Genomic DNA, 11,990 nt, shown 5'->3' with positions numbered 1-11,990 from the left:
GCTGTATAAAAGCGGCAGTTTGATACGATGCATGCAGTTCCTAGTATTGACAGCGCAAAACTTGATATAACATTTGCGTATATTCAACTCGTCGATGAAACTCAGGAGAATGCAGATAAGATAAAATAGTCACAACAAAACGGATTTTCAATATGCACTATCTTGACTTCTTGTGAGAATAGCATAAAAGTTAATCCAACATCTAGCTTACAACTAATATTCCCTCCTTGTATGTACTGGGCGGTAATTACATATAAGAACAAGACAAAAAAGTAATCTATTATCTACACGATTTTCTTCGCGCTTTTTCAATATCGAGATTGTCCAATGATTAACCCCACAAACCTCGTTGCCGTCTCGCATTTGCTCCTGGCGATTCACCACTAGCGGACGCCATTGGTTCCAATCCGTAGCCACTAGCATCAAATAATTCTGTTGTACCTTCACTGTCATGAGACACGGCAGTATGTCCTTGCCCTCGTCTCATCTCAAACAAACTCCTACCACCAATGTCACCTAATCGAGAGCCGTGCAACCCGAGAAAACCCTCCCGAATATGCTGAGCTCCAGCTAAGGCTTGCCTGAATGGTTGCAAATAGTACGCCAGTTCCCGAGGTGAATGGTGCTGAGGGGCATTGAGTTCAGCCATACCAGGTTCTATATCCTCCACTTCGTCAACTTCTCGGTTATTCTGTGCAGCTTGAACTTGGGCTTCTTCACTTTCCCTTTGTGCTGTGCGCAGCCCTCGCTCAAATCTTTTGACCCTCCACCAACCGCCGACGCTGGTTAACACGATAAACCATCCAACACTCATTAACAAAAAGCTAAAATATTCATTTGCCTTCCCTACTTCAGCGGCCGAAGGAAGATCGAGCATGGCAGTCAAAGTAGTATTGTGTGCTTGAGCCCAAAGTTCGGCTTCATGGGTATTGTGGACAATAGTGACAGGGCCATTGTCTCCGGTGCCCGGTTCTTTAAAGCTTGCTGGCCAAGGACTTTGTCCTGGTCCCCACATGGCTTCAATAGCGTTCTCAGCAATTCCCTCGTCTGTTAGTGTCTGGCTGCCAGGGGGGTCTGAAGGATCATCGGAAACTGGGGCAGGAAAATGTCCAGACTTGATGAGTTCTTCTGCCTTGGATCGAAGGTTGAGTCCCACTTGTATGAGCGTTAGACCAAGACCAGCACGAGAACCATATTTGGCAGCATGAGTGGTATGAAGAACGTAGGTGAGAAGAAACCCGACAAATTGAAAGGAGACAGAAACAATCACTAATCACCTGTCAGCTGAAAACAAGTTTGTTATATCGTGACACAAACAATTCCAGAAAAATCCAAAGAAGTTACCGCTAGGCATTCCGTCTATCAAAACTTCATCGCCACTAATGGAGCTCGACAAAGGGCCAAAGGGGGAATTAGAAGAAGGAAGTACAACTGTGGTATCCCAATAAGGCGGTACAGCATCTCGCAATGCAGATTGGTAGGACTGATAGCTTTTAGTCTTTCTTTCCCATATGAACAGTAAACTTACTGGCGGCGCATCCTTCTGTTCATCCTCTGGAATATAGTCCAACCCACTCTCTCCTTGTGCTCGAGAGGTTTGCTCCGGCCTGGCGGCGAGGTTATCAAAGACACCACTCATTCCTCCTCCCAGCACCCTGGACCCCGTTTGCGATGATTGCCTTGGCAAAAAAGATGTTGGTAATATCCCCCCTAGAAAATGCCTGGCAGTATGGGCGGGCCTAGCTGGTGTTGAGGTGGGTATGACACCATGAGTATTGCCTGGTGCAGGATTAGAGGCAGAGTAAGATTGAAAAGGTGGTGGAGATGGTGGAGGTAATGTCTACCCCGGGCTGTCAGCATGAGTTGTAGTATGGCCAAATGTATATATGAATGCATGCGTAGACCCCTACTCACATAATCTCTCTCAAAATCATAATCTCCGGGCATACTTCGTTCGTGTTCTTCTCGATGTATCAGCTCATGCGTCTCACCCTCATCACCATCATCAACGTCAGGCCCATCAAAGGCAGCATCCATCTCACGAGGATTAGGAACGATGGTTGAAGTCGGGCGTCGAGAGGAAAATCTTATGTTGCGAATGGAGTGAAAAGATGAGCGGCGAGAATGAGACGGAGTAGTGACAGCAGTCGGCGAGCTCGGGCCATCGGGAATAGGATCGTAACGAGACATCTCGGTGGAAATATTACCGCCTCTAGTCTTCCATTCCAGTCAGCCTAGTTCAAAAGATAAAAGGTGATAGATTTGGATGGAAAAGACGAGTATCAGAGGGTGGTGCATGAAGTCAATTGCACATGTTGCAATCCCCTTGCTCAATCTTCGAAAACGATCGTCCGTAAGGACTCTCCATTCGAGAAAGCACAAGTAAAGATTAGTCGCGACTTCTGGTATAATCATGCGAAGAAGAGGACAAGGCTACATATCCCTAGGAAAACAAGACTTACGATATAATATCTTGATAGTGGCAGTGAGAGTTAAGAGAACGACTCCTTGAGGGCTTGTGGCCCGATAGGACAACTGTTACAGCTTGGCCGTTTTTTAACAGAAAAGAACACGAAGAAAATTATTGAAATTACAAAACATGAAAGAGAAAAGGAAAGAAACGATGCGAACAAAGAAAGCCTACGCATTCGATGATGTGTCTTGACTGCCAAAGTCTCCTGAAACGCCGAAACGCCGAAACACCGTAACCTGGCAAGTTCTCTGACTTTTAAATGGTGGGATAAATATAATCCTTCACCGTATATAATTAAGTTCGCAAGTGAATCTTTCTTTTGTATTTGTTCCAAACCTGCAAAAACAAAAGACGTCTCTTGAGCAATAGTTAACATCAAACTCACAACCCGGATTTGAGCCTCCAACATATGCTAAGATAGTTTTGAAGCGTCAACAATTCTGCCGTGACGGTAATACATCGCGCGAAGAGGCTTAGAATTGTCCTTGATATGGTGATCTTTTGTTGCCTATCATGCATCGTCCAAATGTGTTGAAATAAGATTCTGGAATACCCAACAAAACAAAGAGATGCATAAAATTGGAAGATGAGCCATTACAAGAGTCATCAAAAATGATGTTTTCGTTCTAAGATGATGCCAGTTTCCGTTTGAAAACACAACATCTATGACCACATTTATTTGCCGTCTCCACCCTGCCATTCCTTGAACAGCCCGTCTAGACTCTTTGTAATTAACATGACAGGTAAACTTTTGATAATGTCTCCAATCTTTTCATCAACAGTTTCAACACTGTCCCCTGCTTTTTGCGCATAATCAGTCGTCAACCTGTACATTGCCAAAATTGCCAATGAAACATGTGTCTGGTGAGATGCAAATGGAGAATCTGGCTTGATGAGAGCGGCAAACGGCCCAAATGAGGAGGTAGAGCCAAGCGCTGGATTGCGCTCGCCCCGGGTGAGACGAAGAAGGATCTCAAGCAAATCATTAGGAGATGAGGCTAATGAAGAAATGAAAGCACGTCGAGAGGATGGAGTGCCAAGGGTACAATTTGACGCCCAATTATCCAGTATGCTTTGTAAAGTAGGTGCCTGCAACTCAATCAGTATGGATCAACATTGCGTGATATACTAGAAGACGTACAGGATCGGGATCCATAACCTCCAATTTTCCTCTCCACCCTGCATCCACACCTTTGCGACTTTCAAATTGTTCATATAGCCATGCATCGGCCTGGTTGTTTTTAACCCACTTTGGCTCGCTGAGAGGGCTTTTTCGGTTGAGGAAGACTGTTACCGTCAGAGGAGAACCGTCGGCGTCTAAATTAGGAGAGACAAGGTGCAAGGGAGGGAGCGTTTGATCTGGGGATGGCGAGGAATGTATTTCGGCAAGCCGTTCTGCCGTATAGGGCACAAATTGCTGTTCAGTTTGGTCGAATACCTCTAGCTAATACAATGATCAGCCAGTACGTTGGATAAACCAGTGGAAAGCTTGGCTTACAAGTATGCCTTTAGGCAAATTTTTGATTCCTGTCTCCTTTTCGTCATCTTTGCCGACTATTGGTTTCAGATGAACTTCAATTTTTCCTTCTTTCCTCCACATCTTGACTCGTTCAACTACATCCACATCAAGACACAATCTTCTCAAACTCTCCTCCCAGACGATTGAAATCCTATTCCAGCTCGCTTCTTCTGTTCCGTTTCCGAGGCCTTTATCTAGGTAGGAGTGGGTAGCATGGCTCTGCAATGGATGTTCTGAAGAAGTGGAAACGGAAGAGTGTCGACGAGAGCGAGTCCTGTATGCGGATATTGTGTTAGCAGCTGATTCGGTGAGAATGGCGGTGGCGGCAGTGGTGGACGCAGGGTTGTGTTCTGAATCAGATTGTTGACCTTCAACATTGCCGTCAGTCTCTTGTGTTGGCATTTCATTAACAATTGAAGCCAATTCGTTCACTGCCGCAACAGGTTGATCATTCGGGACTACGGGTCCCGTGTCTGCAGATTCAATTGCTTCTGCAGGACCAGTGTCTGTCCTCATAGACACGTCCCCAACCTCAGCTAGATCGTCAATCTCTTTGGTTTTAGTCGGTTCAATGTCAGTTTGCTCATTCTCATGCTTGTTTACGGTGCCATCACTTGAGTCGAAAATAGCAGCATTTTCGGGAGCCTCAGCAGGGTGATTTTGCTGACACTCATCTTCACAGCCTTCGCCTAAAGTGTGTTCCACCCCTGCCTGGTCATCAGCTTCTACTTGCTCAATTTCGGCCGGAGCCTGTTGAGAACGATCGTTATCTTGAGTATTACTGTCATTCCTCTCGACAACTGATATCTCCGTTTCAAGCTCTGTTTGACCCTCGCCTTCGGCCGTGGCTTCGACTTCAGCCTCAATCTCGTCGCCACCTTCGTTATCATGTTTGGCTGAATTAGAGGATCCCGGCACCGCAACTTTCCCACTCTTCTCCAGAACCACACTAACTGTGCTATCTCTTCTCCATCTCTTCCCATTTGACTTCTCTCCTTGGGCGGCTGCATTAGCAGCTTTTTTCGCAGCCTTAGGAGCCCTGTCTAATTCTGGAGGAGAGTCAAAGTAAATACGGAAGCGATTCGAGTTGCTCTCATACTTGGCTAACAGCCCAGCAGAACCTAGTAGGTCAGAAACATTGGAGTTGGCCGAAGGGTTAGGTTTTTTGTGCGTAAGGAGATATGCAGCGCGTTTCTGAGGATGCGACTCGTCTTCTAAGGATTGACAAGCACAGAAAAAAAAGTTGGAAACAAGAAAGAGTTAGAAAAGAAAGACAAAACATGAAAAGAGCAGACACACCAGCATCGGGAGACTTGGCTTTGCGTTTTTCGCCACGTTTCTCCTTCTCTTCGATTGCTTCTGATGCAGCCACCTCAAAGGCAGCTGTAGAAGCAGAGGCATCTTCGGTGAGCTCGGTAGACTCAGGTTGATAATCTGGCTCAGCTTTGGCAATAACGTTGTCCTTGGACTCGTCTTCGGCAAAAGCAGGCTTAGATTGAGCCTCTACCTCATCTCGAAGCTCGATCTTCACCTCACTTACTTGCAGATCTCCCTGAACATCTTCTGGCGCAGGCTGTTCGCTCTCTACTTTCTCAATATTGCCATTTTCAGTATCAGTCTTTGCAATCTCAGTCTTCTCATCATCGACAAGGGCATCATTCTGAGGTAAAACATCATCCGCCTTTTCATCTAATGCAGGGATCTTGCCATTCACAATTCCCCAGCTCCATCCGAGACCACCAAGTTCAACACCAATAATCCTGAAATCTGTCATGTTCCCTTTAATCTCCTTTTGGTTTCTTTTCTTGTTCACAACATCTTTCTTGCCCTCTTTCCCAGCGCTTTTGCCGTATTGACTAGGACCATGGGGGGCGTTGAAAGAGGAATCGGGACGACGCATGTTAGCTGGACCACGGGGAGCATTCGTGGGTCCACCCCCTCGGCCTCTTGTCGCACGATCAAGACCACGCATCGAGACAGGCCCCTTGTTACCACCAAATCCAGAGGAAAAGTTCATTACAGGAGACGGTCCACCACCCATACGAATTGGCGGACGACTAACTGGCGGACCTCGAACACTCACATTGCGATTCCCACCTGGACCGGAAGGAGCATTGAACCCAGAGCCTGTGCCGACACTTGGAGGGGGACGGACATTGTTATTCATTCGGTTCTGATTATTACCACCTGGGCCATCAAATCTAGGCCTTTTCGCTGGCGGAAAGCCTCCACTTCCTTGACCTGAGCTACCAGCAAGGCCCGTCTGACTGGATGGTGGGCGAATCGGGCGGTTTTGCATAGGATTGGGTGGACGGAAAGGTGAAGAATGGCCTGGCGCCGTGGTCACAGGACCTGCAGGTGGGCGATAGTTGCCTTGTTGAGGAGAAGGGGTGTATTGTGCCGCTTGTTGCCCGTAATATGGTGCTGTTTGGGGTGTATAATTGGGATAGGTCTGAGGCTGGACAGGCTGCTGAGGTGGTCGATGACCTGGTTGCTGTGTCTGATTCCATGTATATCCTTGATTTACCTGGGGAGCGGCAGGAGCTCCTGCCGGCTGGTAGGGGGCTTGAAATCCCTGTGGATATTGCTGTTGCCCATAAGGTTGGGGTTGTTGAGGCTGCTGATATCCTAGAGTAGGCTGCGTCGCAGTTGTAGTATAGGCTTGCGTATTAGGAGGCGGCCGATAGCCTTGTGGTGGTCGAGATGGAGCAGGTTTCGCATGTTGAGCGTTGGGACCATAACCGTAATTTGCATAGGGGTTGTTCACTGTGGGAGTGGCTCCTGTTGTCGGCTGTGCTGTTGTAGGTAGGCCGGTATAAGTCGTTTGTTGGGATGCCCCTTGAGACTGTTCTTTTCCATCAGCCCAGTATGCTTCCAGCGTTAAATTGTCTAACCTGATAATATGCAGCCCAGGCAGCGGCATGAGCAGCAGCTTGTTCGGGAGTCTGCCCATACGTGTTTGTTTGCTGTGATTGTGCTGGCGGAGGTCCTGCTGGAAGGGGCGGAGCTGAACCTTGGGTATATGGCTTACCAGGCAATCCATGGCCCGTCAAGTGGTGGTTCATTTTGTTCAAAGAAATGGGTATAATGAAAAAGAAATGAAAAAGAAATGAAAAAGAATGAATGAAAAGATAAATTTGAAAAAAAGGACTTTTTTATTTGAGAGTAGAATTATTCTAATTAGCCTTTTTTTTCTAATGGATTCAAATTGATTAATATGCTTCCCAATACATGGTTTAATTCTGATTTGTCTACAGCAATAAAACAAGATGACGAGGTCATGCATTTTCGTTTCCGAGTATTCTTTTTGTAGATACAGCGGCGCGCTCTGACCACGCCAACACAACTTTTCGGCTTGATGGTCAGGAATATTCTCGGAGCTCTTCTTTAGATAGCAGCCATGACCAATTTGGCAGCTTCTTCCTTCTCTGCTCTCACGCTCAATTCCAGGGTGACACCTGATCCGGGGGCATAAGTCATTCTACAGCGTCCCAAGACTTTTTGTCCATCCAGCAAGCCTGCAAGATGTAATGTATGAACAGAGGATGATGTGGGCATTTCTGTTCCACCAAGGGGAAGCATACCAAGGACTTCGATAAGTGATGTACACGCTTCTTTAAGAGATGAAGATGAAGAGAGGGCAAATGTCTCAGTGGTAGATGGCGCTGATTCAAGCTTGTCCCATTCAGATGCAAAATTGACGTATGAAGGGATAATATACTATTTATATCGTCAGTAATCCAACAATCAAAAGCAATTGAAAAAAAACTAACGTCAGCTGCGCCGAGATCAACCTCCTCAATTTGATATTCGTCGTCATAGCCTTCCTCTTCTGGTCGTCCACTAGAAGGATCCATTTCTTTTGAGACAAATTTCACTGTACAGCCAAAACTTCCAACCTGGTACTCGGCTTCATCGTCCCTAGAGAAGGACACATATACTTGTCCCTGTCCAGACTCAGCCATTAGAGAATCCACTGGAATTATAAAGTCTTCCGTCAAACCAGCCGGACTCGATGGAGACATGATGACGACTACTTGTTCAAGAACGGTATCAGGTATGGTATTTGTGACATTGAATTGGAATACAATGTGCGACTTGAAGATATGTTTAACGGCGCTGACAACGTATTCTGTCTCGCTTTCTGTCAACTCTACAGGTTTGGGAGAAGATTTGAGAACGGATCCATAAGACTCAAATTCTGGAATGGCCGCAAGTTGAGAAGCATAGGAAGATGGGGGTTCACTAGCAGAAGGAATAGGCGTAGATGGGACAGGAACAGAAGAAGGGCCGGCAATATCCAAGACAGAAGGTCGAGACTGAGCAACTTCGGCTTGTGCTTGTTCCTTGCTGACTTTGGGGACGGAGGAGATGTTAAAAGGCGTGGGATGTTGAGAGTCATCATTAACATAAGAAACAAGTTGCTCCTCAAGGGTAGCTAATGAAAACTGGGCCTCTATGCTCTGTAATCAGCAAAGATCTAGGTGCTATGCAGGAGAAACGAACCATCCTTAACGAGAACATCTGCCAGACTTTTTTCTTCCAGGACCCTAATGTACATGGCAGCTCTGTCCCGAACCTCATCGTCCACATCATCCAAACATCTCCTGAGCAACACATTAACACTCTTCATGACATTCTTGTCTTCTACACAAGCTCCGAACTTGGCTAACGAGCTCACAGCGGCAGCACGAACCACAGCATTCTCAAGAACAACACGATTGTAGATGTATCGGATAAACTTTGTAGGATTCTTTGTCCTTGGACCCTCGATACCAAGAAGATGAAGAATTCTGACGGAAAGTTTCGTAAACTCGCAATCTTCGATAAACTCGCAAAGATGAGCAAGCGCTGCATCCCTCGAATCTTGGATGAACTTGATCATATCAAATATAGCTTCCACAACAGCATGTTTAAAATCATATCCGCCTTCGTCTCGTAAGACGCCTGAAAGAAAGGCCAGCATTATTGCTTGCTTGCCTGGAAACTTGAGACATAAAGAGCGGATAGCATCAACAACAATGATCTTGAATTCATCAGTGATATCGGCCATAAAAGAAGATATTTGTTTCATGAGACGGTCAACAGAGGCCTCGTTTCCGGTCTGCGCATATTAGTATAGAGTCATTTTGGATGTGCAGAAGACGTACTTTTAGAAGGGTAGTGATGGCATAAATAGCAATACTTCGATTAGAATCTGTAATCAAGTTCTCCATCTCAACGTTAACAGCAGCGACACTTCGAGGAAGGGTCTGAGCTAGCTTGGCAAGAGTCTTGACAGCAGCAAACTTGATGACAGGCTTAGGAGAGCTCAAGAAGAGTTGTAGAACTGCAACAGTCTTGTAGAGATCACCGGGTTGGACATCCTTCATTTCGCAGATAGCGCGAGCAGCCTCAATATTGACCATCTCGGATTTGTGTCGCAAGAGGGTTTCAAGGTATTCAAACATTTGTTTTCGGACACTGTATACAAGTGAGTAAACGCTCCATATTTTTGGCGATAGATTCTTACTTTGGATCCTCATCCATTACCTTTCTCGCAAATCGAATCAGCATGCAAACGGCCATTGGATTCCTAACAATTCCACTGCCTTTTCCTCCGACGCCAAGTTGCTGAACCATTTTAGTAATTGCCATCCTGTCCTTTTCCCTTATCAAATACAACAGACCCAACGCATGGTATTGCATGATATAACTGCTACTCGCCACAGCTTGATAACCTCCGCTACTGCCATTATTAAAGTAAGCAGATGATGAAGAGTAGGAAGCAACAGACTTGGCGTTGACAGCTTCTTGAGCTTCGTTGGACCAGCGTTTGATGATTGTGGGAGAAAGTGGGAAGAGATGATAAGACGAGATTAAAGATGCTGATGATATGGATGGGAAGCGATCCACCAGGGCAGACTTGAAAAATCTCTCAACAGATTGTACAGATTGGGCCTAATCTCTAAGTCAGCACTTCTTCAAAGAAAGCTAGTTCAACTCGCGTCGATAATTCGCGCCAAAGCTCGAATGGCATTTGGTCGATACACCACTTCAAGATTCGGTTGCATATCCTTCATGATAGACGAAGTGACCATAATGACATCATCTGCGATGGTTGAGAGCTCTTTGATGACAAGATAAACCATTTGTCGCAGTGCACTCTATAATTGATCAGTAACTTTGGCGTTGTCGATCCAAATATTCAAACACGCACATCCTTATGCTGAAAGAGCTTTGTGACGCCAAAGAACAAGGTAGTCGCTTCCTGTGTCGAGAATGTCTCTCCAATATAGAGCAGATACACAATCCTGGTTAAAAGTGCTCTGCATTTTCTTGGAGAGATTGGCGACTCGTTGAAAACTCTTGCTTCCTGGATGACTGTCGACTTGTCATGGTAGAATGCTGCGTCTTTGGTCAGGTTTACAGTCTTTTTTCTTTCCCATTCCTACTCACACATCCCACCTTCTTCGTCCTTTTTGAACGACATGACCGGTAGCAGATGGAAATGTAAATGAACGTGGTTGACTGGACTGCTTATTTACCAATTTATTCGTGATATAATTATATATTTACTACTTATTTAATATTGGACTATAAAACAGCCAGCACGACGCGATCTCACAGATAGCGGAGTTAATTTTAGAGTGGCACTTGACGATCGCACGTGGCAAAGCGGACATGTCCACTTTTAGTTACTTTATCTGCCAAGTTTGAGTATCATCAATCTATCGCCATTCAAATACTTTAATATGTTTCTAATTTTCTTGTTTAAATTATTTTATCTCATTTTCAACATTCATCTCACTACTTTGCATTGATACATTGTTGAACAAAAACATACCTGCTGGCACTGGTGTTCAATACACTATACGAATTGTCCACAAGCGTATGTTGTATGCTCAAAATTGCCAAAGAGCCCGATATGCCCATGGCAGTCCAAGGATTAGTTGCCTGTGGGATGAAGCAGTCGCACTCTCACAGTCTCCAGAGGCCTGACATGATTACTCTGTTCTATCAACAGACCAGATGAGTCGTGTTGCTTATGAGTAATCCCGCTGCAACCTGTGAAGAAATATCGAGCAAAGCCAGAGTCAACCCGTTCACAATCCGATATATAGCTGCAAGAATGGTCTTATCCGTCGGGCTACAAGAAGAATATTTTTATTTACTGCTTTTACAATCGCCAAAAACTTCCCTGGATCAAATCTGATCTCTCTTAAAATTGAAATCGAATCATTATAACTGACGAAAGCTCTACAAAACTTGGAGGCTGGAAACATCGTTGTGCCATCCGCCAAGCTAGTCAAGCACACAATCTTACACATCTACAGCCAGCCAAAAATGACAAGGAATACTGTCTAACGGCTTGATGAATAATCAGACACATCAAATCTGCTCATTTGCTTCGAGGTCAAGCAGCCCTGCCATAAAAGCATTTTCAAGTCTCTGACCAAATCAAATCGCTCAAGATAGTTCATGGATCGATAGAATAAAATGTCGCGGATGGCAAGCCATGAAGTAAGAAAACACAGTCAACACCGACGTACGGTGCTTGAAACTGTCTCAAGATCAATATATCATCAACCATTCATTCCTTTACAAACTAGCCCTATCTGAACCCTTTCCACCATAGAAAGCAATCCTAAGCCAAGACACGATAAGCTTATATGCCTTAACTTGTTTGGCTGCTAATATTTGATCTCTAACCTTATATCGAATGGACAACAAATCACTGTAATACTCTGGGTATTTCAGGGGATATAGCCAACAAATGATGATGCAATTCCGCTTGCATCATTGTGACCTTCTGGTCCGGATCGTATTATTTAATTGTTGGTATTTAATCATGACAATCACCCTCTAGATCGGTCACGCTGAAAAACTGTGCACCATCAACCAGCCCGGTACCATACACAGTAATCTTGAGCGAAAAAGCTGTAACAGTCTGGCCTTGGTTGAAAGATGCAGACTCGTTAACCAGCGCCTGAATCTTTACCCAAATGTTTCGAAAGG

General features: G+C 45.2%; 3 protein-coding genes across 3 annotated transcripts; all 3 read right to left on the bottom strand.

Annotated features, from left to right (window-relative positions):
- Window positions 1-331: 331 nt before the first annotated feature.
- On the bottom strand, window positions 332-2,190 carry L203_100295 (uncharacterized protein; the record flags this gene model as incomplete). The annotated part of the gene is made up of 4 exons (XM_066209756.1): window positions 332-1,269; window positions 1,318-1,483; window positions 1,529-1,840; window positions 1,915-2,190. 4 exons carry the CDS (start codon window positions 2,188-2,190, stop codon window positions 332-334), a joined length of 1,692 nt encoding a protein of 563 aa, XP_066065853.1.
- Window positions 2,191-3,148: 958 nt separating this feature from the next.
- L203_100294 (uncharacterized protein) lies at window positions 3,149-7,057 on the bottom strand (the record flags this gene model as incomplete). Its single annotated transcript, XM_066209755.1, has 5 exons — window positions 3,149-3,562; window positions 3,615-3,917; window positions 3,972-5,206; window positions 5,292-6,837; window positions 6,887-7,057. The coding sequence occupies 5 exons, from the start codon at window positions 7,055-7,057 to the stop codon at window positions 3,149-3,151; spliced, it is 3,669 nt and encodes a 1,222-aa protein (XP_066065852.1).
- A 322-nt stretch (window positions 7,058-7,379) lies between these two features.
- L203_100293 (uncharacterized protein) lies at window positions 7,380-10,464 on the bottom strand (the record flags this gene model as incomplete). Its single annotated transcript, XM_066209754.1, has 8 exons — window positions 7,380-7,712; window positions 7,766-8,448; window positions 8,499-9,096; window positions 9,143-9,455; window positions 9,505-9,932; window positions 9,980-10,138; window positions 10,192-10,379; window positions 10,431-10,464. The coding sequence occupies 8 exons, from the start codon at window positions 10,462-10,464 to the stop codon at window positions 7,380-7,382; spliced, it is 2,736 nt and encodes a 911-aa protein (XP_066065851.1).
- Between the last annotated feature and the right edge of the window lie 1,526 nt (window positions 10,465-11,990).

The sequence above is a fragment of the Cryptococcus depauperatus genome, chromosome 1, assembly GCF_001720195.1.
Source record: "Cryptococcus depauperatus CBS 7841 chromosome 1, complete sequence".
Lineage (NCBI taxonomy): Eukaryota > Fungi > Basidiomycota > Tremellomycetes > Tremellales > Cryptococcaceae > Cryptococcus > Cryptococcus depauperatus.
Note: the sequence above shows the minus strand (reverse complement) of the source record. Positions and strands in the feature narration are given on the sequence as shown.